This window comes from Triturus cristatus, chromosome 1_1 (assembly GCF_964204655.1).
Source record: "Triturus cristatus chromosome 1_1, aTriCri1.1, whole genome shotgun sequence".
In the NCBI taxonomy this organism is placed as follows: domain Eukaryota; kingdom Metazoa; phylum Chordata; class Amphibia; order Caudata; family Salamandridae; genus Triturus; species Triturus cristatus.
In genome coordinates, this window is record NC_140579.1 from 102,830,820 (window position 1) to 102,855,291 (window position 24,472).

The 24,472-nt window shown below is 49.7% G+C and overlaps 1 protein-coding gene across 1 annotated transcript in view; it reads right to left on the bottom strand.

Annotated features, from left to right (window-relative positions):
- CNTNAP1 (contactin associated protein 1) overlaps nucleotides 1-24,472 on the bottom strand; it is a 379,706-nt gene that overhangs the window by 86,406 nt on the left and 268,828 nt on the right. The window contains exons 10-11 of the mRNA XM_085608996.1: nucleotides 22,715-22,886; nucleotides 20,526-20,632 (exon numbers count right to left, since the gene is read on the bottom strand). Coding sequence (XP_085465122.1) covers nucleotides 20,526-20,632; nucleotides 22,715-22,886 — 279 coding nt within the window. The remainder of the gene's footprint in view (nucleotides 1-20,525; nucleotides 20,633-22,714; nucleotides 22,887-24,472) is intronic.

Genomic DNA, 24,472 nt, shown 5'->3' on the forward strand with positions numbered 1-24,472 from the left:
GGTGCATACGAACAGGCCCAGGGACGAACGGACCGGTCGGACGAACTTTGGCACAAGCTCATCCTGCTGATGAGGTCCATCGACACTCGCATGGGACAAATCATGGACCTCTTGGGCCAGCAAGTGGCGGTACTGAGGGACAGGCATACGCCACAGACAACACCTCCACCTCCCTCTGGTGGGCCGCACAATGACAGTTCACCATCCTCCCCTGCGCCCACAGAGAGGGGTGAGTCCTCAGACCCCACTGGCCCTGCAGCAGGGGCACCCCCTGCCAAACGACAAAGGGGCCGTCCTAAGAAGACCCTGGGAGTACCTGGAGGGCAAGCACCTGCCAGACGCCAGTCACGGAGCCAGCCATGATGGCAACCCTCTTCACCACTGCATTGACTTGTTTGACTGTCCATCCCCACACTGCCTTGTGAATGGCATCTGTCTGTTGGACTGGGTCACCACATCAATGTGGTGACTACACGATCATCTCATTTACCATTACTGTCAACTCACTGCTCTACCACCACCTCAATGGAAATGTACACCCCCCTCACATGTCACCATTGCAAATAAAATATCCTTACACACATTTTGTTGTGTCTGCTCCGTCTTTATTGCAGGATGCACAGCCTTCAACGTGATCACAATGTACCAAGAGTATGGGCTGTATGTAGGCAAGGAGAGGTCAAAGACACCTAGGGAAACACAACAGAACAACATTCACTGGTCTGGGTGTGGCATCACAGACATCACACAAAACACCTACCATCAGGATAACCCAACATGCACACGTCACAATGGGCAGCAAGTGTCAACATACACGTCCTGTAGATGTTCCCAGATGACCTGTCCCAGGAACATTGCCAACCACTGCTGAGTCCACAACTGGTTACTGTTACAATTCTCACATACCCCTTCACGACAACAGCAGTATCAGCAGGCAATGGGTATGTTGTACAATGTCACCCACCGTGAAGTGAAGTAGCGGGTGATGAGCTGTTCACGCAGGTCAACACCTTCCTCCTCTCCACTGTCCTTATCACTGGACACGTGTTGGTTTGCAGGCTGGGGCCCTGAGTCCTCTCCATCATCCAGGAGCAGGGGAATCCAGTTGCGAATGGCTAGGTTGTGGAGCATGCAGCATGCCACTACAATCTGACACACCTTCCCGGGTGAGTATGCCAGTGCACCTCCGGTCCTGTCCAGGAGACTGAAACGTGACTTGAGCAGACCAAAGGTACGCTCCACCACACGATGTGTCCTCCCATGTGCCTCATTGTAGCGGACTTTAGAAGGTGTCCTGGGATTCCGCAGTCGGCTCAGCAACCAGGGACGGTTGGAATATGCAGAGTCACCTAGGGATGACAAACACAAATACACATTGCAATGTTGCTGAGGCTGAGGGCAGCATGTCACACACCCAGCACGCCATACGACTAGGCATACTCACCCACAATCCATGCATGCTCGGGGAGCAGATTAGCCATCAGCTGGGGCACAATGCTGTTCCACAGGATGTAGGAGTCATGGGCCGTGCTTGGGAATTTGGCACACACGTGGGAGATGATCATATCTGCCAGGCACACCGCTTGCGTAATCTAGTCTCGGTCAGACATATTGTTGGAAATGTGATCAGTTTGTATCATGCTGCTATACTGATAGATGTTGGTACATGACACTGTGTCACTGATCATTTCCCCCTCTTGTCTCCCATGCCTGCAGTTCAAGGTACACCAGCGTAAGGCCGTGTGGAGGGCCATTGCAGCGAAGGTGCGAGCTCTGGGGGTGTCAAACCGACGGGGCACCCACTGCCACAAGAGATGGGACGACATCAGCCGGCTGGCAAAGAACGTGGCGGAGATGACCTTGGGGCTGCTTCCTCCCACTGGGCGTTTGGCACGGCGCAGCATGACACCACTAATGGGGCGCATCTTGGCGGTGACACAGCCTGAGCTGGATAAACGTTTGAAGGAGCATCAGCAGCAAGCCAGGGGTGAGCATTTGGGGAGTCTGACTTTGGCTGGGAGTGGCTGCATGTGTACAGAGCCTGTGCCAGCGCTGGCATATGTGATGTTGGTAGTGTGATGCAGTGGCATGTAAGTGGCTGCTGGGCTGGGTGCCGGTGGCATCCATTTGCCTTAACTGTACTTACAAAGGTGGTTTGGATGCTGTGCATTCATATTACATCATCTGATGCCAGCGGGGATGCATCCATGTTGGAGGGCACAGGGAACGGGGACTCTACATCGTCTTCCACTACACAGCGGCCAGTGCCCACCCTGCCAGCTACTTCCTCTGGTGCTGCCTGTGTCTGCCTCAGTAAGAAGGGAAGAGTGTCCTACACCCCTGGCACCGCTGCCCCTGCCCCCCCTGCTGCCATCAGTGCTGAGTCTGTGGACCTTTTGCGCCAGTGTGTAGGCCAGATAGCTCTCCTTAATGCCTTCATTGACCACGACGAGAAATTGGCCCAGGTGGTTGCTTTCATGGAGGGCATACATTCAGACGTGGGTGGGTTGCACCGGACAGTCCAGGCTTTGTCATCAACAGTGACGTCTGCCCTTCAACTCACACATACTCACAGTCCAGCTCCGGTCCCTTTGTCCACCCCCTAGCAGTGGCCACGTCTGACGATAGTGACCACGGTCCACATACATCCAAGTCACGATACAGCACACGAAGCACACAGCAGCAGCAACCCAAGCGGTCACAGGCGCAGACACCATCCCCACAGAAGGCCAAAGCCACCCCAGAGCGCAGGAAGAAAAGCCCGTCAGGTGACACCAGTGCACAAAAAGCAAAGCAGCAGACCTCAGGCACACATGCATCAGAGGCATCCCCATCCAAGGACTCTCCTGCCCCTAAAGCATTGCGCAAAGAGATGCATACAGTGTCTGTGCCCACCGAGGTGGTGCATGCCAAGGGTACACCTAGGAAGGGCTCCAAGGCAGATTCCCCCACCAACTCGACTCTCATTCCAAGCCCTGTGAAGCAGGGGCCGGAGGGCATGGTAGGGGTGACACCTAGTAAACAGGGGAAGGGGGGGCAGAGGCGAAGCCAGGCAAAGCTTCCACTGGGTCCAGCACATCACCAGAAGGGGCGCCAGCGTCTGCACCTGATGCAGCTTTGGTGGTGAGTGTTCCTGTTGTGTCCACACCACTTCCCATTGATCCAGAGTCAGCCAAGCCATTTAGGATCCCCAAGAAGTGGAAGGCACCCCTTCACAATCTCCCAGCCACAGCGTGTCTCCCGTCTGCATGACTCCACCTCCACGTGCCACTACACCACCTGGTCCAAGGAGCCCTCCAGCTTGCCAAGCCACTGATAGCTCTACCTCAGCTGGTCCGCTGTCTCCCCGGTCCAGTGCCCCGACAGTCCCCAAGACACAGCCAGCTCCCAGTCCGCCTGACAGCCAAGTCTGAGTGTTAGTCAGCCTCACACACCTGTCTCTCACACAGGTGGGCCTGTACTGCACATTGTTACCCCCTGACTGTGTTGCTGACCATGGAAAGGTACAGTCGTACATATTCCCTGTGCAGCCTCTCCTGGACATACTCTGCACTTCGTTTTTGCCACTGGCCTTGTTGCTCTTTGCTGCATTCAAGTATTCCATGTGCAGCTTCTCATGGACATACTCTGCACTCTGCCCTGGCCACTGGACTTGCTGTCTTGCCCTTGCCTGTTTAGCTTCTCATGGACATACTCTGCACCCTGCCCTGGCCACTGGACTTGCTGTCTTGCCCTTGCCTGTGCAGCTTCTCATGGACATACTCTGCACCCTAAACTGGCCACTGGCCTTGCTGTTTTACCCTTGCCTGTGCAGCTTCTCATGGACATAATCTGCACTTCGTTTTTGCCACTGGCCTTGTTGCTCTTTGCTGTGTTCAAGTATTCCCTGTGCAGCTTCTCAAGGACATACTCTGCACCCTGCCCACTGGACTTGCTGTCTTGCCCTTGCCTGTGCAGCTTCTCATGGACATAGTCTGCATTTTGTGCCTTTCTCTTCTCTTCTCATGGTGCCTATTTGTTCACTATGTGAATAAAGACAGTTGCTCCTGTTGTCTATTTTGCCAGTGTCCTTACTGAATAAAGATATTTTGCTGTGTGTATATGGTTTACTGTGGCACATGGTCTGTGTGCCACTTCAACATAGTCAATGTTTGGGCTCACTTACTCTCTTTTTTTCAGGGGTGGCAGGGTCTTCAGTTCTTCCTGACCCAGATACTTGTGGCAATGGTGTCAATTTACAATGGTTAGCAGTAGTCATTTGCTTACTTAGTCCATTTTGGCTATATTGTACACATGTCAGGTTGGGGGGGGCACTGCCAGCACAGAGTGGGTTTCTGCACACAGTATTCCAGGCAGGCTGGCCAGGGTCATCATGTATGTGTGTTCTTCCTTTATGTGTGCCCATTGGTGTATGTGTGTGGTCATCTTGTGATGGCCAGCCATCCTAGTCCCATGGATTACTTTCCATGTGTGCTCTTGGATGGTCAGGTAGTGTGCAGTGTGAAGGGGCTGTTTGTGGGGAGTGTTGATGTGTGCATGCCCCTGCATTGTCAACTACACACGTGTCACCCAGGAGTTGTGTGCCTGTTGTTTTGATTGTTTAGCCCTGTGGATGTGGCTGTATGCACATGTGTGAGTTGTATGTTGTGCACTATGCAGTGTGTTTGTGTGTTCTTGCAGTTCTGTCTGACTCCTACTTGTTTTTGTCACTTGTGAGTATGCAGAGTGTGTGACTGGCACGTCAGTGTTGTGTTTTGTTGCACATCCATGGGTCTTGTGGCTGTTTGTGGAGACTGTGCAGACCTGCTGTTCCACACTGCCATTGTGGTTGTGTTTTCTCATGCATTGCTGTCACATGGTGCCTTCTTGCCTCCAGTGTGCCATGTTGTGTGTGTTGACATCCCATCCCCTATCTGTGCTTCAGGTGCCTACCCATTGTGGGTCTGCACTCTCTTGTGTATGGTGCACTCCTGCCATGTTCCCTACTGACATGCAGTACACTTCACTTTGGTGTCAGCTGTCCCCTAGTTTTATATGTGTGTGTGCCCCCACATCACTTCATTAGTGACACTGTGCTTTGTGGTGCAGTTCTTTGGCCAGGGTCAATGTGTCACTCAGGGCATTTACCCAATGGGTTGTATGTGATGTTCTGGTGCTGTTTGTCAGTCATGTTTGCTCCAATGCAGTTCACCTGTGTGTGCTGCCCAGTCCTCTGGTCAAGTTGTTTCCACCTTTGTGTCCCAGACGTGTGCATCTGTTGGTGTTGTGTTGGATGTGTGTGTGTGTTGGCTGTGTTCTTGCTTCACTTCCTGGGCGTGCTGTTGTCTTTGTGTTGTGCTGATTGGTGTTGTGTGGGTTGCTGGTCTGTCACTGATGTCTGTGTGTGGCTGGTAGGCTTGGTGTGCACACACTGCTTGTTATGCATGCAGTGCTGTGTGTGTATGTTGGCTTGTCATTGCCTGGTGTGCATCCCCTGATGTCCAGCTGTGTTTGCTATGTGGTTTTTCTGTGATGGTGCACTTCTTGTGTGTGTTGTGGTATGTTGTCTGTGCATTGTTCCTGAGTGAGGAGGTTGTGCACTCCTGTTGTGTCTGTGCTCCCGTTGTCTTTCCACAGTTTGGCTGCACAGGGCATGTCTGTTGTTGTTGTGGTTTTGTGTGTGTTTATGTTGAGTTATGTGTTTGTGTGTTGTTTTTGTGCCAACATTTGTTGTGGCATCCCTGTGTGTGTGAAGTTTGTGGCTACCCTCCAGGGTGTGTGGTTGTTTGTGTGTGTATTGACTGGCAAGTATTGCCAGCCTTCAGTGTATTTGGCACTGGTGTTGTGTGCTGCTGAGGAGGGGGGGGGGTATGTGTGTAGATTCCTACTGGTGTTTGTCAGTCATGGAGTGTGTCAATGGGCACTGTGTGTAGTGCTGCTGGTGTACTGCTGTGAAGTAGTTGTATGGAAATGTGGCTGTTCACAGTTTGACTTCAGGGCCTTCCTTTCATCCTTGTGCCTATATGTGGTTTGCCTTGCTGTCTCCCTGGGTTGTTGCACTGAGCTGTCTGTTGTTTGAGTTCACTCACTGTGCCAGCCATGAGTGCTTTGATGGTGTGAGGGTGTTGTTCTCTGTTCCTTGTCTTGCATGTGATGTACACATGCTTGTTGTGTCTCTCCATGGCCTTCCATTTGTGTGCAGCCCACTTTGGTTTCCCAATTTGTTGTGCTCCATTGCTGTTGGCATGTGGGGTGAGTATGTGTCTGTGTGTCAGTCTGTGATATGTATGTGTGACTGTGCAAGCTGTGTGTCCATTTGGATGTTAATTCCTTGGGTGTGTTCATTTGTTGCTTGTCCTCATTGATATTTCCCTGAGTGTGGTGTTGTGTGTGTTTCCCTGGCCCTGTGCTACTGTGCTGTGTGTTGTGTGTTCCTGTGCAGCCAGTCCTGCAGTGTGTGTCTCCATGATTGCTTGTTGTGTGGTGCAGGGTGTGTATTGACCTGGCTTATTGTTGTGCATGGGGTGCACAGGAGGGGCACATGGCATGTGCCTTCATGGGGTGTGCTAGTCTGTGGTGGGAGGGTGTGTGGCCCTGTGGTCTTTGTGCCCTGCCCATGCCTGGCGCTGGCCCTGCCTTCTGCATTGTGAGCATGTGTTCCCTTGTGTTCGCCGCTGCGGTGACGTGACCGGGACATTGCTGCATGGTGGCGGTAGCTGTGTTTCCAGGATGCAGAGGGGTGACTTGGCGGCAGGTGGGTGATTTGTGGGTGCCATTGTGGATGTGTCCCTGTCCCCACCAGGGTGTCTGATGTGGATTTTGGCCCTGTGTCTGCCTGTGTGTTGTGTGTTGTGTTATTGCGTACCTGCGGCGGCGTCCGCAGCGGTCCATTAGTTCCTGGTGATGTAGCAGGTACAGCACCGGAAAGACGTGTAGAGCAGGATCCATGGCGGTCGTGACCAGGTGGTGTGGACCGGGACTCTTGTTTCGCGCTCCACTGTCGAGCTCCACCGTCTCTGGTTGGGCGGTATCTCCTCTTTGGTGCATCTGCTTGTTTGGGTAATCCTAATTTGTGGAGCGGGCGGACGTCATTCTGCACGGCGGAGGGTCTCCATTGGCTCCCACCGCTGCGGTGGCGGGCCCACTTTGATGGCGGTGTGCGTCGCACCACGGTGGTCGGGAAATGGGCTATGTTTGGCCATACTAATATGGCGGACGTGAGGACCGCTGCTCGCGGGCGGAAAATGGCATTTTTCCGCACCACCAGCGCCGCAGTGGTGCCACCGCCCGACATCCTAATGGACCCCTCTGCGTTCCATATCTGGCAGAACCAATGAATACTGGAATCCAAACACATAGGACAGAGGTGCTGAAAACAAAGCCCATAAGTGCTGAATCCATGCCAGGTTTACAGGATAATCAGTGACTATCCAAATTATTTCAATGTAGATTGATTGTCTGAAATTTTGTTTTAGGCAGAAGTTGTGAAAACGGTGCATTCATTGGCCTTCCAAGACCTCATTAGATACCCCTGAGCTAGTGGTAGGGTTCCACAGTTGTAATCATAAGGGTGAGTGTTTTGTTCTGTCACTTTTTATAGTGCTTGGGATCCCAAAACAATCCCCAGCCATTGAAAGTATTCTTGAGATTTAAGTCTATTAATGTTTGCATATGATTCTGGTAGAAACACCCTCGCCCCTCTTATAACCTGGTGAATCTTACTTTTTGTTTGGTTCTGGGACCACGACTAGCTGATATTACATGCTGGCCACAGTCATAGACTGCTCATTTTTCATGTTACTGCTAATGGCTGTCTCTAAGCTTGTGCTGGAAAATCAGATCTGGATCTTGTGCGCTCTGTGCAACTAAAATACATTTACAGACATTATTATTCTATTTTTCATCTTCCAAAACAGATGTAGGAAAACTGGGGTCAGGCTTTCTGCAGATGGGGGTTACTTGCTCCAAAAGTCATCTGCTAGCAAAAGTAATCCGCTAGAAGACTGTGGGCTTTAATAGCATTGGTAACCTCCTCTATGGTAATAGGAGCCGTGAGTAAGTCGTTCCATTCAGTGGACACCTGGGGCAAGGGCAACGTCCAGAGGTACTCTAGCTGTTTGTCCAAATCTAGAGTTTCACCAGAATAAAGAGTTTTGTAAAAAGGAACCAAAGATCTCTGCCTTGTCCTCATCTTTGTGCGTGATATCCCCGGAGGGTCCCCGAATGCCCCCAATGTACTCTCTCTCACGTTTATCCTTTAGTTGTCTAGCAAGATGTTTACCAATTTTGTTGCCCTGAGTATATGAGAGATGCCGCAATTTAAGAAGTGTAAACTCCGCCCTATTGTTGTATATAGCCCGGAGTTTACCTCGTATCGCCGTCAGGTTGCGCGAGGTTTGCGTAGTGGGATTCAGTTTATGAGTGTTTTCAAGAGAAGACAGCTCCAACTCCAGTTGCTCCCTCTCTCTAGTGCGCTGCACATTTAGTGCCGCATTGAGAGCAATACACTTCCCTCTAAAGACAGCCTTAAATGTGTCCCAGTTGGTATACTCCGATGTGTCCTCCGGCTTATTGATAGTAAAAAAATTCAGTAATGGTTTCTCTTAGTTTGTTACAAGATTCCTTGTCCCGAACCAGCGATGCTGGAAAGTACCATCTGGGAGTAGTCGGGGTGTTCCCAGACCAAGTGAGACAGAGTGAGAATAAGCTATGGTCCGATACTGACAGGGGAAATATCTTGGCCTCCCGCAGGGCACCCTGTAAGGATTGGCTAAGAAAAATATAATCTAATCGGGAATATGTGCGATGAACGTGAGAATAAAATGTGTAGTCTCGGGTCTGTGGGTAAAGAATGCGCCAAGTATCCAGGAGGCCCAAATCTTGTATACGCTGTTGTGTGTCCGGAGTAAAGGAGCCCCCATCCGAGCGCTGCGAGTGTGTACTGTCCAACCCGTTCTGCCAAATCAAGTTGAAGTCACCCATAAGAAACATTGGACCTTCCACAAAGTCCGTCAGCTTCCCTAAGAGTGTGTGTAGGAAGACTGTCTGACCGGTATTGGGGACATATACCACTACAAAGGTACACAATTTCCCTCTCAAGCGCCCCTTAACCATGACCCAGCGGCCATCCTTATCACTTTGGACTCCCAATGGTTGGAATTGTATAGTAGAACGAAACATGAGCGCTACCCCCCTGTGTTTCGTATGAGCTGAGGATCTGTAAATTAGAGGAAATTGTTTGTGTCTAAGGCGTGTGTCCTCAGCCCTCGCTAAGTGGGTCTCTTGCAAGGCAACTATATCAAGGTGATGGTCGATTATGTATTTCCATATTTTTTGGCGCTTTTGAGGGGAATTAAGACCCACAACGTTCCAGGTTCCAATAGTGATCGACATTGTGCTATAGGAAGAAACTATCCCTCTCTAAGGGCTTCGGTAACCCCATTATGACCTTGATCGTTGCCTATTCCCAAAGTGCCATGCTGAGCCATTGAGCACTGATTTGGCATAGACAAGTATCAGAGAACCCCTCGCATGTAGTTGTTAGAAAGACGCCACCACGTCCATCCCGCCCCCCCCCTAAAACCCCCAAAAGGAGAAAAACCAACAGGAACAAATAAACATTGCTAAAACCATTGCTAGGTCGTCTTGTGGGGCTAAAACGCCCCCACATGGACCCGGGGGGACAACAGGTCCGAGGACCCAGTCCACGCCCATCCCGGCAAGTCTCAATTGTGAATCATCTTTGTACTACTGAAAGTCGGGCCAACCTATAGCACCATATCTAGGGGCGCAAATATAGCAAGTCCCTTGCTTTAGATAATAAGACAATTAGCCGTGAATTGGATAACAGGACAGAACTAAAGACAAACATAATATTGGCCATCCAACTCGCCATTTTAGAAAAAAGGAGACAGCATTGTTCTGACTTATGGAGCACTCTTAGTCGATAACAAGTCCATATCTCCAGTAGAGGGCCTGGACCCCAAAAACAGGGGGCGAGGAAGAGTGCAAGGGTGGAGATTCATGATTGCGGGAAAGATGTGGCTCTACTACTGCAGTCACCGGAGTTATCCTGAGACAACAACCTCCTTGGTGAACGTTCGTAGGACTGTGTAACACACTGCTGGTGTAATCGAAAGGTCTCACATCTACCGTGGTGTACTGTCATCTACCATCAACGTCCTCTACGTGCCCTCATCGCCCAGGTGGAGGTTGATTGTGAGCCCTGGGGGGATTCACCAGTTTTGCCTTGAAGGGGGCCGTCCTCCTCGGAGGGGAGGCCCAGGAGCTCTAACCCCTCCTTTAGCTCAGTAATGTGGCGTCTCTTGTTCTGGAAGTCAAAACTGAGCCCAAACGGTTAGGTCCACCGATATCTAATTTTGTCAGCTTGTAGTTTGGTGGTGACAGGCCTGAGCATTTGTCTTCGTGCTAATATAGGCGGTGCGACATCCTGATATATGGTACAGGAATGATCCTGAAAGGAGATGGAGTTTTTCGATCTGGCCGCCTGTAGGACCGCCTCCTTGATCTTATAGGAGTGGAACTTCGCCAGAATGTCGCGGGGTCTCCGCTTGTCGCCATTCTGTGCTGGGCCCACCCGATGAACCCTGTCGAGCTTTATCTTGAGAGTCTGGGGGCTCAGAATCTCCGCGAAGAGTCCCTCCATAAAGGCCTCTAGGTCCGACCCTTCTGCACCCTCCTCCAGGTCCCTGACCCGTATGTTCTCCCTCTGTGCTTGGTTCTCCAGATCCTCAGCTTTTAGTTGTGTCTGGTGTAACTGCTCCTTAAGAACCCGAACATCCTCAAGTGTCTCTGTAGTGTGCTGCACTTGTTCCTGGTGGTGCGCCTCCAGGTCTAACACTCTAGTGCCCACAGAATCCACATCATGTTGGAGAGAGGTCAAACGGTCCGTCAGGTCAGACCTCAATTGGTCTATGGAGGCTTTGATGTCCTGACAGAGTTCTGTTCGCAATTCAGATTTAAAGTCCTTAAACATGGTCAGTAGATCTGCCTCCATGACAGCCATGGTTGCCCCTTCCGTGTCACCAAGCAGCGTTGGGCGCCTGTCGATAGTCGAAAAGAAGTCTGGTAATTTGCTGGGCGTCTTGCTTGTCCCTTTCTTTGGCGGCATAAGGATGAGGCCTCACAAATCCCCGCAGCTCCGTCAGATTAGTATAGGGCCTCTAGGTCTAGCCCCCACCGTGACACAGAGAGGGGCCTGATACAAGTCCACACTGCTTCTAGGCCTCCCCTCAGAACAGTTGCAATACCGCGCCGCGCCCTCTGCAGGTATTGGTGGTCAGTGTTGAGGTGTCGCCAAGAACGTGCTGTCAAGAGGGAGGAGTCATGCTAAAGAGAGTGTGTAGCCTCCAATCAAGGAGGAAGCTGAAGAGGAGACTGTCGCACGGGGACATGGAGTAGGTGGTTCCGTGGTCGTGAAGACTGAGAGTGCACTCGGGGTGTAAAGCATACATGAGGGTGGAGTCCATCTACACACCCCGAGTATTGCCGCCAACAGGCTCGCGGTAATCAAAGAGGAGAAACCCCCCTGCACCCCATCAGGCATGCTCCCCCGGCGAATCAAGCACTCCTCCGCCGTGATGTAGAGGCATTTATCATCGTTCGCCGCCATTTGGGGGCAGTGCGGCCACCATCAAAAAGTCAGGCATGCAAAATAGGGAGCGTCGTAGTCTCCTCCGCTTCCAGAAACCCCTCAATGCTCTTCTCGGGGCTTACCGCTACTGTCACTCAGCCTCCGGAGCGTCCGCTTGTAGCCAGTTGTTGCAACGCTCCTCAGAAGAACTGGGCCACCCCTCGTTAAGGCTGAGCCCCGGCCGCCATTTTAGCTCTCGTAGAGTTTCCCTCCGGGAGGAATCGCAGCAGAAAGGAGCCGCTGCCGGCACTCCGGGGACAGCAGACCACACTTCACCGGTGCCGCATATCTTCCGCCGCAGGTAGGCTTTGTTTCTGACGATTTAGCCTCGGGGAGCCGCCAGAACTTGCCCGGAGATGCCGCGTGGACCGGGAGCCGAGACGGCCATCTTGCCCGGCCACGCCCCCCATATCTACATTTTGAAATACCTTGTTACAGTTTCTTGGAACTATGTATTACAAATCCTCTAGTTAGCACCCCCAGGCTGATGGGCAGACAGAGAGACTCAACAGGTCCTTGGAACAGTATCTGCAATGTTTTATAATGGACCACCTAGAAGATTAGGTTTTTTTGATTCCCTTAGCTGTACTGTCTCTTCATAGTGCTTAGGGATATTCACCTTTCTTTTGCAATTACAGGTTCCATTTAGGGTTATGTTATTCCTCCTTATTAAATACTAAAGTAGCCTCTGTTACAGAATTATCTAGGCAGTCCCACCAGATGAACAGATCAGTGATTAGACATTTGAATAAGGCCAAGCAGACTACAAGAGATTTTATAATTGCAATAAGAGACATGTTCCTAAATGCAAGATAGATGTACCAATCACCTCTCCATTCTGGTATTAGCTTGCACTACTAAATGACTGTATTTGTCTTCTAATAAGGCTTATTTTAACATGTCTGCAGGCAAGTTTGTGTACTTTAGAAATATTATATACACATTAAAGTCTTTCCCACATTTTTAATGAGGATTGTTAAGGAGCATTCTATGAGGCATGAACATGCTGTGAAAGTTATTTCTTAAAATAGACCCTCAATGCTAGACACTACCCTTTTATAGGGCTGTTGACAAATTATCTTCTGGGGTATTCCTTTTATTCATCCAGAAATCTGAGTACAAACGTTTTCAGAGGAAGCATGCCTGTTTTGAGTACACACTCACAACATTTTTTGGCATTACAGCAATCGTTTCTTTGAGATGGAGTATGTGATATTATGTTATGTTATCAGATTTGTATAGTGCATGGCTGCCCCAGTGACGGGCCGTCCCAGCGCTAAATCCACAAATTACCAGACCGAAGAAGGGGGCAGAACAGAGATTTATTCAGGGAAGATCCAGGTCTTATCTGCCCTCCTGAAAACCCCATGATCCTGTATGCTCCTGATAGTGCATTGGAGAGCATTCCAGAGAGAGGAAATTAAAGCCCAGAACGACCGGCCTCCGTGCTTTTCTAACACAAGGAACACATAACAGATGATGATTTTAAGGAGCGGAGGGCACGTTCCGATACATAGGGGGTAAGGAGATTTGCTAGAAGAGAGGGGCTTGTGCATAGAAAATTCAATGAGAGATACACAAGGATCTGAAGTGCATTCTCCTTTCTACTGGAAGCCAGTGCAACTTAAATATGAATTTGGAGGTAGGGCAGGATTTCGGGTTGGGCAAAGAGGGTCCGTGTGTCAACGTTCTGCACCCTCTGAAGGCGATTGATGCCCGCTTTATTGGCACCCAGGTAGAGAGAATTGCAAAAATCCAATCTAGAAAGGATAGTAGACTGGATAATGGTCTGGCATGTTTGTGCATCAAAAAACCAGAGCAGTGGCATCAGTCCGGATAGGAGTCTGAAGCAGCTGTCAGCAAGTGATTTTGTCTGTGCCTGAAAAGTAAGTGCACAGTAAAACCAAACGCACAAGTTTTTTTACAATTTCCTTAGGGGTAGGAGGAGCTCACAATGTGGCAGGCCACCATTGTTCCCTCCAAAGATGTGTGTCTCTACCCAGAAGTGGAATCTCGAATATGCTTGCATTCAAGTGAATGCAGTGGGCTGCCATCCATTCCGCGATGGCCATCATGTCATTTTGGAAATTGGCTATGTGTTGGTCAGAATTGTTAGATAGAGAGATCAGAAGCTGAGAGTCATCAGCGTATGAGACCATGGAAAGGCCCCTACTTTTTGCAACTCCTTCTAGGGGTTGAATGTAGAACTTAAATAATGTTGGGCTCAGAGCCGAGCCCAGCGGAACTCCGTGATGTGCAACCTGCACCTGGGAGCCATAAGGAGGTGAGAACACTTGGAAGGATCTGGCTGATAGGAAAGATACAAACCAGTTAAGAGCGGCATCTCCTAAGCCAATCTCTAGTAAACGTTGCACCAGAATGTTATATGATACAGTGTCAAATGCGGCACTAAGGTCAAGAAGAATCAAGGGAGAGGTGTGGCCCTCATCCAATGAACTCCGCAGATGTTCAGTAACTGCCAGCAGAGCTGATTCAGTACTGTGGCCGGGTCTGAAACCATTCTGCACAGGTTCCAATATACTGCTGGATTCCACAAATTTGGTCAGAATGAAATTGATGTAAGACTCAGTGATTTTAGCCACAAAAGGAAATAGTGAGATTGGGCGGAAGCTTTCTGATTTGGAGGCATGCAAGGTAGGCTTTTTTAGCAGAGGAATGACCTTGGCATGCTTCCATGAGGCTGGTAAAACTGCAGATGCTAGGGATAGGTTTATCAGCTAACAGAGTGTAGGTAAGAGTTGGGGTAGGAATTGTAGGAGCTGATCTGGTTTGAGCGGATCAGCTGTTGAACCCGATTTAATTTTATAGCATAGAGTCCTTACAGCTTCATAAGATAGCACCGGGAAGGAGGATAGAATAATACCTGAGCAACTAGTGTGATTGATGTGCCCTTCAATGCTAATAGTAGACGCAAAAGATTTATAAATGTCCCCAACTTTTTTAACAAAAAAAGTGGCTAAGGCCTCGCATTGAGAGTTAGAGGTAATGGTGGGTGCACTTGCTGAAGGGGAATTTCTAATATCATTCAGCAAGGAGAAGATACTTTTAGCAGGATTATTACTGTTTTTGATTTTATCTCCAAAGCATTCAGTACATGATTTCCTTATAGATTTATGATATGCCTTAATGGCTGAACGATATTGTTTCTTGAGAGTCAGATCATTTTGGCATCTCCAAGCACGTTCAAGAGATTTGCATTTTTTTCTCATCTGGGTTAGGGTCTCATTAAACCAAGGACTAGTGTGAGTTCTGCGGCCAGGCGTAAGTTTAGCGGGATATATTTATCAAGGGAGTGTGTGAGCCATTCATGAAAGTGGATGTTAGCTGCTTCAACTTCACCTCTCACTTGAGGCGTTTAGGAGCGTAGAGTGTCTGAAAGGAGATTGACGTCTAATTTATGCCAAGGGCATTTTAAGATGAGCTTAGGGTGAGTGCCCAAGGGCGGATTTTCACCAAGGAGTGCCATGGAAATGAGAAAGTGGTCTGTCCATGCCATAGGGATGGGTGAAAAAACTTTGAGGGAAGGTATATTAGAAAACACTTAATCTAGAAGGTGGCCGGCAGAGTCTGTCGAGCTGGGGACATATTGTAGTAGTTGACAGGCTGCAAGGTCCGCCAGAAAATTGGTAATCTCCCCATCTTGGCAGTGGAGTTTAAGATCCTCCACAATATTAAAATTAGCAGATGTATTTGCCAGGATGGTAATGGAATTGGTAAGTGATTCACTAAACTTTTTAGATGGTCCAGGAAGGCGCTGCAACTGACCTAAAATGGCTGGGGGGGACAACTGGCTCTTCCCGACCTCGCATCTGATTAGGCAAGGCCACCCAATTAGCGCAAGCAATGACGCAGGCGGCGGTAAAACACAAGTGGAGCACAACTGTAAATACAATATAAAGCGTGATTTTAAAAGATAATTAAAGCGGTACTGCAGTCCACACCAGCAGACACACACACGCAGTACGGTGAGATAAAATGCAGATCAGAGTATCAGAGGACTTCCACTGCTGGCACATATGGGGACCATATTTGTGGGGATAAATACACATGTCTGCTTATCTAAGCCTGCTCTTAGGCATCATTTTCGTGAGAATTGCCTAGATGTTCACAGCACCTGGTCGGTCAGCACGGAAACTTGGCAAGGTGGGCTTTAAAATACATCATGTAATATTGTTGGTAACTGCTGTATCATCCTACTTGGAAGATCTGCTTTTCTGCATGGAGGAAAGCTGTTTAATTTAATCATCTATAAAGACTGCTCATATCATATCAATGAGCATTTTAGAAATGTACAAATGGCGATATATTATGATTTTTAGCCATAATATGAACAAAAGTAGTCTCATATACTATGAAAAAAGTATCTTTCTGGTCAAAGCATATGTGTATTCATGGCAGTAATTCAATGACATTATGTGCCCTTGCCTCTCTGTGAGAATTTCATGGGTTGTGAGAGATGAGCTTCAGAATTTGCGATTGTTCACATGTATTTTTTATGCTTTTTATACTTATTACTTGTGTGCACATATATCAGAAAACATGCTGGAGGAAGAACGAACGGCAGAAACACACGCAACCATACCACCCTCTCCTGGCTATATTCGACGTGAAGCAACCAAACGCATTCAAAGAGTGTATGTCACTATATTGAGGTAGATAATAGAGCCCTTAAAACATCACCTACCACTGTAATCGTCAATCTACTCACACTATACTTACAACCTTAGACCCTGATTTCAGGTCAGGCCGCTCCCCCACCGCGCTAGCTCACCCTGCTAGTGTCGTGTCCATTGCCCCGCTACTGCTGTGAGTTCGAGGCCCTCCTCCACCCGCAGGCTCCCGCCAGCGCCTCATCCCTGGTGGCCCAGTGGTGGGCTTGTAAGTATCCTTGTCTGCCCCTGACTGTGTGTCTGATTGTGCTCTGTGCGTTTTTTTTCGTTTTTCCTCTTTGTTGTTACTGTTGCAAACTGTACCCCTTCTGTTGCCCCTTGCACCCCCTTTGCTCTGTTAGCCTGTTTGTTGCTCCCCTCTGTGCCCCGTCCGCTTGTTCCTCCACACCGCCTCCCGCCGCCCCGAGTTTACCGCCACTGCCTCCCCTGCGGCCCCGCCCCCCATGTCCCGATTCGTCCCGCTCCCTCCTCCCTCCCTCATCCCCCCTCATAATGCAGGCCGTCTGCGCCCGTCCGCGTCTGGCCCGCACCCAGCGCCATAACCCCTGGACCCCACGAACGGCACTATGCCAGACACTGCTACGACGACGCCGCCCTCCACGCACTCAATACCGTCCGAAACCACAGCTGCTTCCAGGCCACCCCGAAGCGCACCCACGGACCTTTCTCCTGCCGCAGCTGCAGCTTCACCTGCAACAGAGCCAGCAAACCTCCAAAAACCAGACCCAACTACCTCCGCTGCATACTCCTCAACACCCGCTCCGCACGCAGACATGCCGTCGAGCTCTGGGACCTGCTCGACACCGCCGCCCCCGATGTGGCATTCCTGACCGAGACCTGGTGGAACGACTCTACCGCGCCCGACATCGCAATAGCCATCCCTGACGGCTACAAGATCGACCGCAGAGACCACACCAACGGAATCAGAGGAGGAATAGCCATCGTCCACAAGTCCACCCTCAAGGTCTCCACCCACGCAGACGACACCCTCAAGACCGCCGAACACCTGCACTTCCAAATCCACACTGACCCCAACACCACCCTCCGAGGAACACTCATCTAAAGACCTCCGGGACCCAGGGCGCCGTTCAGCGACTCCATCGCCGACCTCGCCAGCACCCACGCACTCGCCTCCATGGACTGCATCCTCCTCGGGGACCTGAACTTCCACCTCGAGAACAACAACGGTACCAACTCTACCACCCTGATCGACAACCTGGCAAACCTTGGCCTCAGACAGCTCGTCACCACACCCATCCACGCCGCCGGCCACACGCTGGACCCCCATCTTCTCCACAGGCACCCACGTCGCCTTCGACCACCACTCCACTGGACCGACCACCGCTGCATCCACTTCACCTACAAGAAGCCAACCATGCACCACCGCACCCAACAACTCCCATGTCGCTGCTGGAGCAAAGTCACCAAAGACCAACTGACCTCCACCCTCACCCAGAACCCACCTGCGGCATCCACCAACCCAGACACAGCAGCCCGCAACCTCAGACAGTGGATTGAAGACTGCGCCAACACCCTCGCACCACTCAGGAAACCCCCCATCAATCACGCCAGCAAGAAAGCCACCTGGTTCACCGACGAGCTACAGACCTCCAAACGCGCCTGCCGGAAACTGGAGAAGAAATGGCTCCACGATCGCACACCTGACAGCCACGCAGCCCACAAGGACGCCACTCGTAGACACCACCACCTCATCAGAATGGCCAAAAGATCCTCCTTCAAAAACAGACTGGACAACAACGCACACAACAGCAAAGAGCTCTTCAGCATCGTGAAGGAACTCTCCAACCCCAACGCCAACGATGTCCCGCCTTCACAAGAACTGTGCAACGCTCTGGGAACCTTCTTCCACCAGAAGATAGCAGACATACACAACTGCTTCAACATCCTGATCAACCCGACCGCGCCAGACTCCTCCCCTGCGAACACCACCTGGACCAACCACCTCACCTCCTGGACCAACGACGAAGAAACACACAAGGTCATGAACTCCATCCACTCTGGATCACCGTCAGACCCTTGCCCTCACCACGTGTTCAACAAAGCCGACGCAACCATCGCACGCCAACTACGGAAGGTCATCAACGCCTCCTTCGAGACAGCCACATTCCCGGACAGCTGGAAGCACGCCGAAATCAACGCCCTCCTCAAGAAGCCTAAGGCGGACCTCAAGGACCTCAAGAACTTCCGACCTATCTCCCTCCTCCCGTTCCCGACGAAGGTCATCGAGAAAATCGTCAACGCGCAACTAACCTGCCACCTCGAAGACAACAACATCCTGGACCCGTCCCAGTCCGGGTTCAGACGAAACCACAGCACTGAAACAGCCCTCATCGCCGCCACAGACGACATCAGGCGACAACTCGACAACGGCGAAACTTCAGCCCTCATCTTCCTGGACCCTTCGCCCGCCTTCGACACGGTCTTCCATCGCACCCTAAAAACACGCCTTCAAGAAGCCGGGATCCATGAGAAAGCCCTCAGCTGGACCACATCCTTCCTCTCCGGCAGAACCCAGAGAGTCCGACTCCCACCCTTCCTATCCGAAGCCACCGACATCATCTGTGGCGTACCCCAGGGATCATCACTCAGCCCGACGCTGTTCAACATCTACATGGCCCCCCCTCGCACACGTAGCCCGTCAGCACAACCTCAACATCATCTCCTACGCCGATGACACCCAGCTCATCCTCTCCCTCACCAAGGAACCGCACACCGCCAAAACGAACCTCCACGAGGGAATGCAGGCCGTCGCCGAATGGATGCAGAGCAGCCGTCTGAAACTGAACTCGGACAAGACGGAGGTCCTCATCCTCGGATCCACCCCCTCGACCTGGGACGACTCGTGATGGCCTACAACGCTGGGAATGGCACCTACACCTACCGACCACGCACGCAACCTCGGATTCGTCCTCAACTCCTCCCTCTCCATGTCGAAGCAGATCAACGCCGTCTCCTCCTCCTGCTACAACACCCTCCGCATGCTCCGCAGGATCTACAAGTGGATCCCGTCCGAAAAAAGGAGAACTGTTACACAGGCCCTCGTCAGCAGCAGGCTGGACTACGGCAACGCACTCTACGCAGGAATCCCAGCCAAACACGTGCATCGACTACAACGCATCCAAAACGCCTCCGCACATCTGATACTCGATGTACCCCGACGCAGCCACATCACCCCCCACCTGAAAGACCTGCACTGGCTCCCCGTCGACAAGAGGATCACCTTCAAACTCCTCACCCACGCACACAAAGCACTCCACAACACCGGACCTGCCTACCTGAACGACACTCAACTTCTACACCCCCACCCGCCAGCTCCACTCAGCAAACCTCGCCCTCGCGGCCGTCCCCCGCATCCAACGAAAGACCACCGGTGGCAGATCATTCTCCTACCTCGCTGCCAAGACCTGGAACACCCTCCCCACCCACCTACAGCAGACCCAGGACAGAAGACATGTCAAGACCTGGCTCTTCGAGCAGTAGCGGTTCCCCCCTCCCTTCAGCGCCTTGAGACCCTCACGGGTAAGTAGTGCGCCTTACAAATTCCTTGATTGATTGATTGATTGAATGCAGTAGATGGAGATGTTGTGAATTCAATACTTTTGTCAAACTATATAACGCTTCCTACTGTTACATCTACTCATGCTATACTTACAATGTAGTAGTTGTCGACATGGTGAACGCAATACTTTTACCATGCTGTATAACGCCTCCTACTCTTATATCTATTCATGCTATACTTACAATGTAGTAGTTGTTGTGGTGAATGCAATACTTTTACTATGGTATATAACGCCTCCTACTCTTATATCTACTCATGCTATACTTACAATGTAGTAGTTGTCGATGTGGTGAACGCAATACTTTTGCCATGCTACATTACACCGCCTACCCTACATCTACTCACACTATAGCTACAATGTAGTAATTGTCGATGTGGTGAACGCAATACTGTTGTCATGCTGTATAACACATGCAATATAGAGAGGATCTATCCATTTAGAAAAAAATGCTGGATGCTGACGGCTTGTTGTGGGCACTACTGAACAAGGCTGGTAGTGAAACAGCGGTGACCTGTAGGAGAAAGTCACCTAAACCACAAGTGAAATCTCTTGTCCCATTTAGGCTCACACTTTCTGGTAACAATCTTGTAAGATAGGGGCAGAAGCACTTCATCCGCTTACATTTGTGACATGTCTCTCCTTTGTATCCTGTCAGGTCGCAGTAGCACACAAAGTCGTCCCAAGACTGGAGACACCTTCCACCATGTTCACACAAGTTTGGCATGCACCTGGAGGGGGCGATTCCAAGCAGAAAAGTTTCCATGAGTGAGAGAGGAATGTTTAAATCGTGATTAAACACACTCGAGCCTATATTCTCCTGACTCCTACTCCTGATGGAATCTAACTGTTACAACAATGCTTATAAGAGAGTAGCTGAGAGCTGCAAGACCTTTAGATAGTTGGGATTCAATTTGATTTTGAAAATAATGTGTTGGAATAGATGTCCAACAGGAGGTCTGTAAAAGAGAACTGACATGAGGGAATAGCTTGCCTTGAAAGGTGGTGGCCAGGGGCTGCAGAGGTTTGACTGTATCTAAAATGGATGTAGCCCTTGCCTTGGTGACACTCGGGGTAGCTCCTGATCCCAGTAGGGAGACCTGTGAGTGGCGCAACTTGTGTGCACAAAGAGGAGAGGCTTTCAGTGGCTATCACATTTTGTGTATACAGTACAGAATCGTGCAGATGTTAAGTAGTGCTTATGACATATACACTAAGGGGCAGATTTACAAGAAAGTGACGCATCTGTACAGATGCGTCACTTTCCCTGCGCCACCCTTAGAAACCCTTGCGCCACCATAGATGCGCCGTATTGCAAGGATTGACAGATGCGTCAGAAATTCTGACGCATCTGTTGGCGTAAAAGTCACGCATGGCTGGAGTCGTGTCGCAAGCACGACACAATTCCAGCAATGCGTGTTGAGGCCTATCCCCACTACACAGCGTCACTACTTACGCCTGCTTGAAGCAGGCGTAAGGTTTTGACGCAGCGGCGTCCTAAAAGTGGCGCAGTGAAATCTTGTAGATTTCACTGAGTCACTTTTACGAGGCCTTCCTGCGTGGGAACGCCCACCCTGCATACATTATACCTGACGCAGGTATAATGTGACGCAGGGCTTTACAATGTGACGCATCTCCCTAGATGCGTCACATTGTAAATAGGCCGCATTGTTTGCGCCGCTGTTGCAAGTCACGCAAGGGGCTTGTAAATCTGCCCCTTTATGTAGCCCTTGGTTCCACCCACTTAGTTGAAATGCCGTAGGGCATAATTCCCAATCCCAGTAGGAAGAAATGTGGGTGGTGCTGCAGCATAAATGCTTAAACAGGCATCTATGCTCTCTCGCAGATTGTGGAAGAAATCAGTGTGAGTAATAAAAAGGAATAGGTTCCTATTTATTGGAGATTACTAATTATACACTGAATTTAACATTGTGCCTTACCTACAGTCTAATATGAAGTGTCACAGATATGTGACTATGAATGCAAAATCTCAGTTTTAAATAATAAGGCGCAAAGAACATTATTTGATGGTCCCCTTACTGTTCCTAGTTAACTCCGTGAGGACACACTACGATGGAATCAGCGATTCTGGATGGTATTTCCCAATGAGTTAACAGAGGTTATGAGGTAAGCTCCCAGAATGGGGAATAACCGACTGGACCCCAAAATACCCATGCCTTTTCCATCAATTTTGTCTGATTCCGAGGAGTTTAATGTTCGAAGAAGGTGGTAAACGTGAAAGGGGAGGAGGGGGTGCACCGGGTTGCTGTGTGAGGGCTAGTTAGGCGGGGAGGTTGGTTGAGGGCAGGGCAGATTCCTGAGGTGTTAAGGGGGTGATTGCATCCTCTTCTGCAGCTCAATCTGGGGGTGATGTGGATTTGTCCTGAGCCTCTGCTCACTGCTTGCCCACAAAACAATAATGTTTGGCACACGGTGCGGATCCAACAATGAGAAAAGAGTCAAAAGTCCCTGAGATTCAAGGTTCTCTGCAGTTATGGCTGCTGTTTTGTTGTGGCTTTTATGTTAGTGTGTGGCTAGGGTTGTTTTAAAATGAACATAAGGATTAATTAATCAATATTATTTAGGAGTCAACTTTACACCGTGAGAAGATAAACTAAGTCATCCAGATATTCTAGATTTGTTTCTGTTCCTTTTCAGGATTGCAGAATGTTTAATATACAACCTGGTTTCTTTTGGTTATCCACGTTGACATAGTATGTCTATGTGTTGAGAAAACTCTTCACAGTTGAGGCCCTATACCTCTCCGAGTGATTTGACTCCCAATGCCTTCATCTTCCATGATGCTCCCATACCTGTCCGCTATGGCGCACACGTTGAAGAGGACCTCTGAGAAGGCACCCAGCTTCCCACAATGCATCAGGTAGAGGTCAACAGGCGCGCTGTCCACAACCAGCATCTGCATGCAGCCATGAAATGCTGTCTGGTTTGAGTGGCAGCCCGAGCCTCCAACCGGCTTAGGACATCCTGTAAGAGATCATTGGCAATGCTTCATAGACCACCCTCACACTTATTCTGCTTGTAACCCACACACATACATTTATTTCATTCCTTCCGCTTTTGCTGTCCACAGACTGCAGTGAGATATGTTTCATTTGCATCAATATGAATTTATCACTTTTTTACCATTTCAACATCCCTTAGTGGGGGTTAAAGCCATTCAGAATATAGGCAGTTTGCAAGCATCATAGAAACCTATTAATATGTTTATCCAGCCCTGAAATTTATAAAACCAAAATTGATTTAAGAAATGTCATTGTTGTTACTGTTAAGGATTAAGTTTTCACTTTCTACTTCAACAATCTACCCGCAAGGTTTTTAATACTTGGTCAAATTGAAGATAACATTTGAGGAGAATGCTTGTCTCTCTGATGGATACCCTTGGGTTCCAGTAGTTGCATCAATGTGGTGGTTGGGAAAGTAACAACATTCATTCATTTATTCATTGACTTAATCACTGTTTCAGTTAGTGCATGTATCATTCACTTTAAGCAGAAAGCTTCCTCAAAATACAGTGGTGCAAACAAATCTTCAACACGTTATTCATTTTTGTGAAATATTATACATCAGGGTCAATAACAGAAGGGATTCTATGAGGCAGGAGCACCACCACATGACTGCTTCACCCCTTTCATTTTACCACAGAGTCACATTCAAACCACTATGGCTGGTCCCACTGTTCTCCACCAAATTACAGAGCCATCACATGCACTGCAGTAACACCACAAAACCTTCAGTGTTGTGTCTTGGTCCTTGGCCCTTGCAGGACATATATCAGCCTCGACTGAATTGATGGCGTCTCTATGCACTACTACTGCCCGCCAAAAGGTGGGTCCTGATTATCACACATTGGTCGAATTGCATCTTGCCATTTGATAGTAGGAAATATTTAGCTCAGTAGCTCATTCAGGAGTGCAGGCTTAGCTCCAGCCGCCCCGCCAGATTACAAGTATTTTTGTAGTCTGGCGGGCGGTCCTTTGATGTTCCCATGGTAGCGCCTTTCACAAAGGTATTGCAATAGGAATGTCAAAGACTGTTCCTGCACGGCATAGACTATTAAGTCCATGCCGTGCAGGAACAGGGGATGCATGCACACAAGGGGGCACAACATGTGCCCACCTGCATGTATCCCCAGGGACCTGTACTTAAGCAAAACATTACGAAGAGCGGGGATGGTTCCAGAACAAAGGATAAGTACTGGGTGTGACGGGGATGGCCTTGTTACACCTGGCATCCGTGGAGTGGTTTTCCTCCATATGTTTTGCCTTTAACCCTTGTGTTTTGCTGGCTTCGTTTTTGCTGGCTTTAGGAATGTGAGCACTTTACCACTGCTAACCGGTGCTAAAGGGCCTATGCTCGCTCCTTAACACATGATAGAATTGGCTTATACCTAATTGGCATATTTAATTTACTGCTAAATCCATAGTAAAGTGGGAGTACTTATACATGGGCCCACAGAGGTCTTGACATCTTGACACTCTTTAGTTTGTATCACCGACAACTAATGAGTCTCACAAAATCAAGACCACCGTGGGAACATGTATATGGAGAAT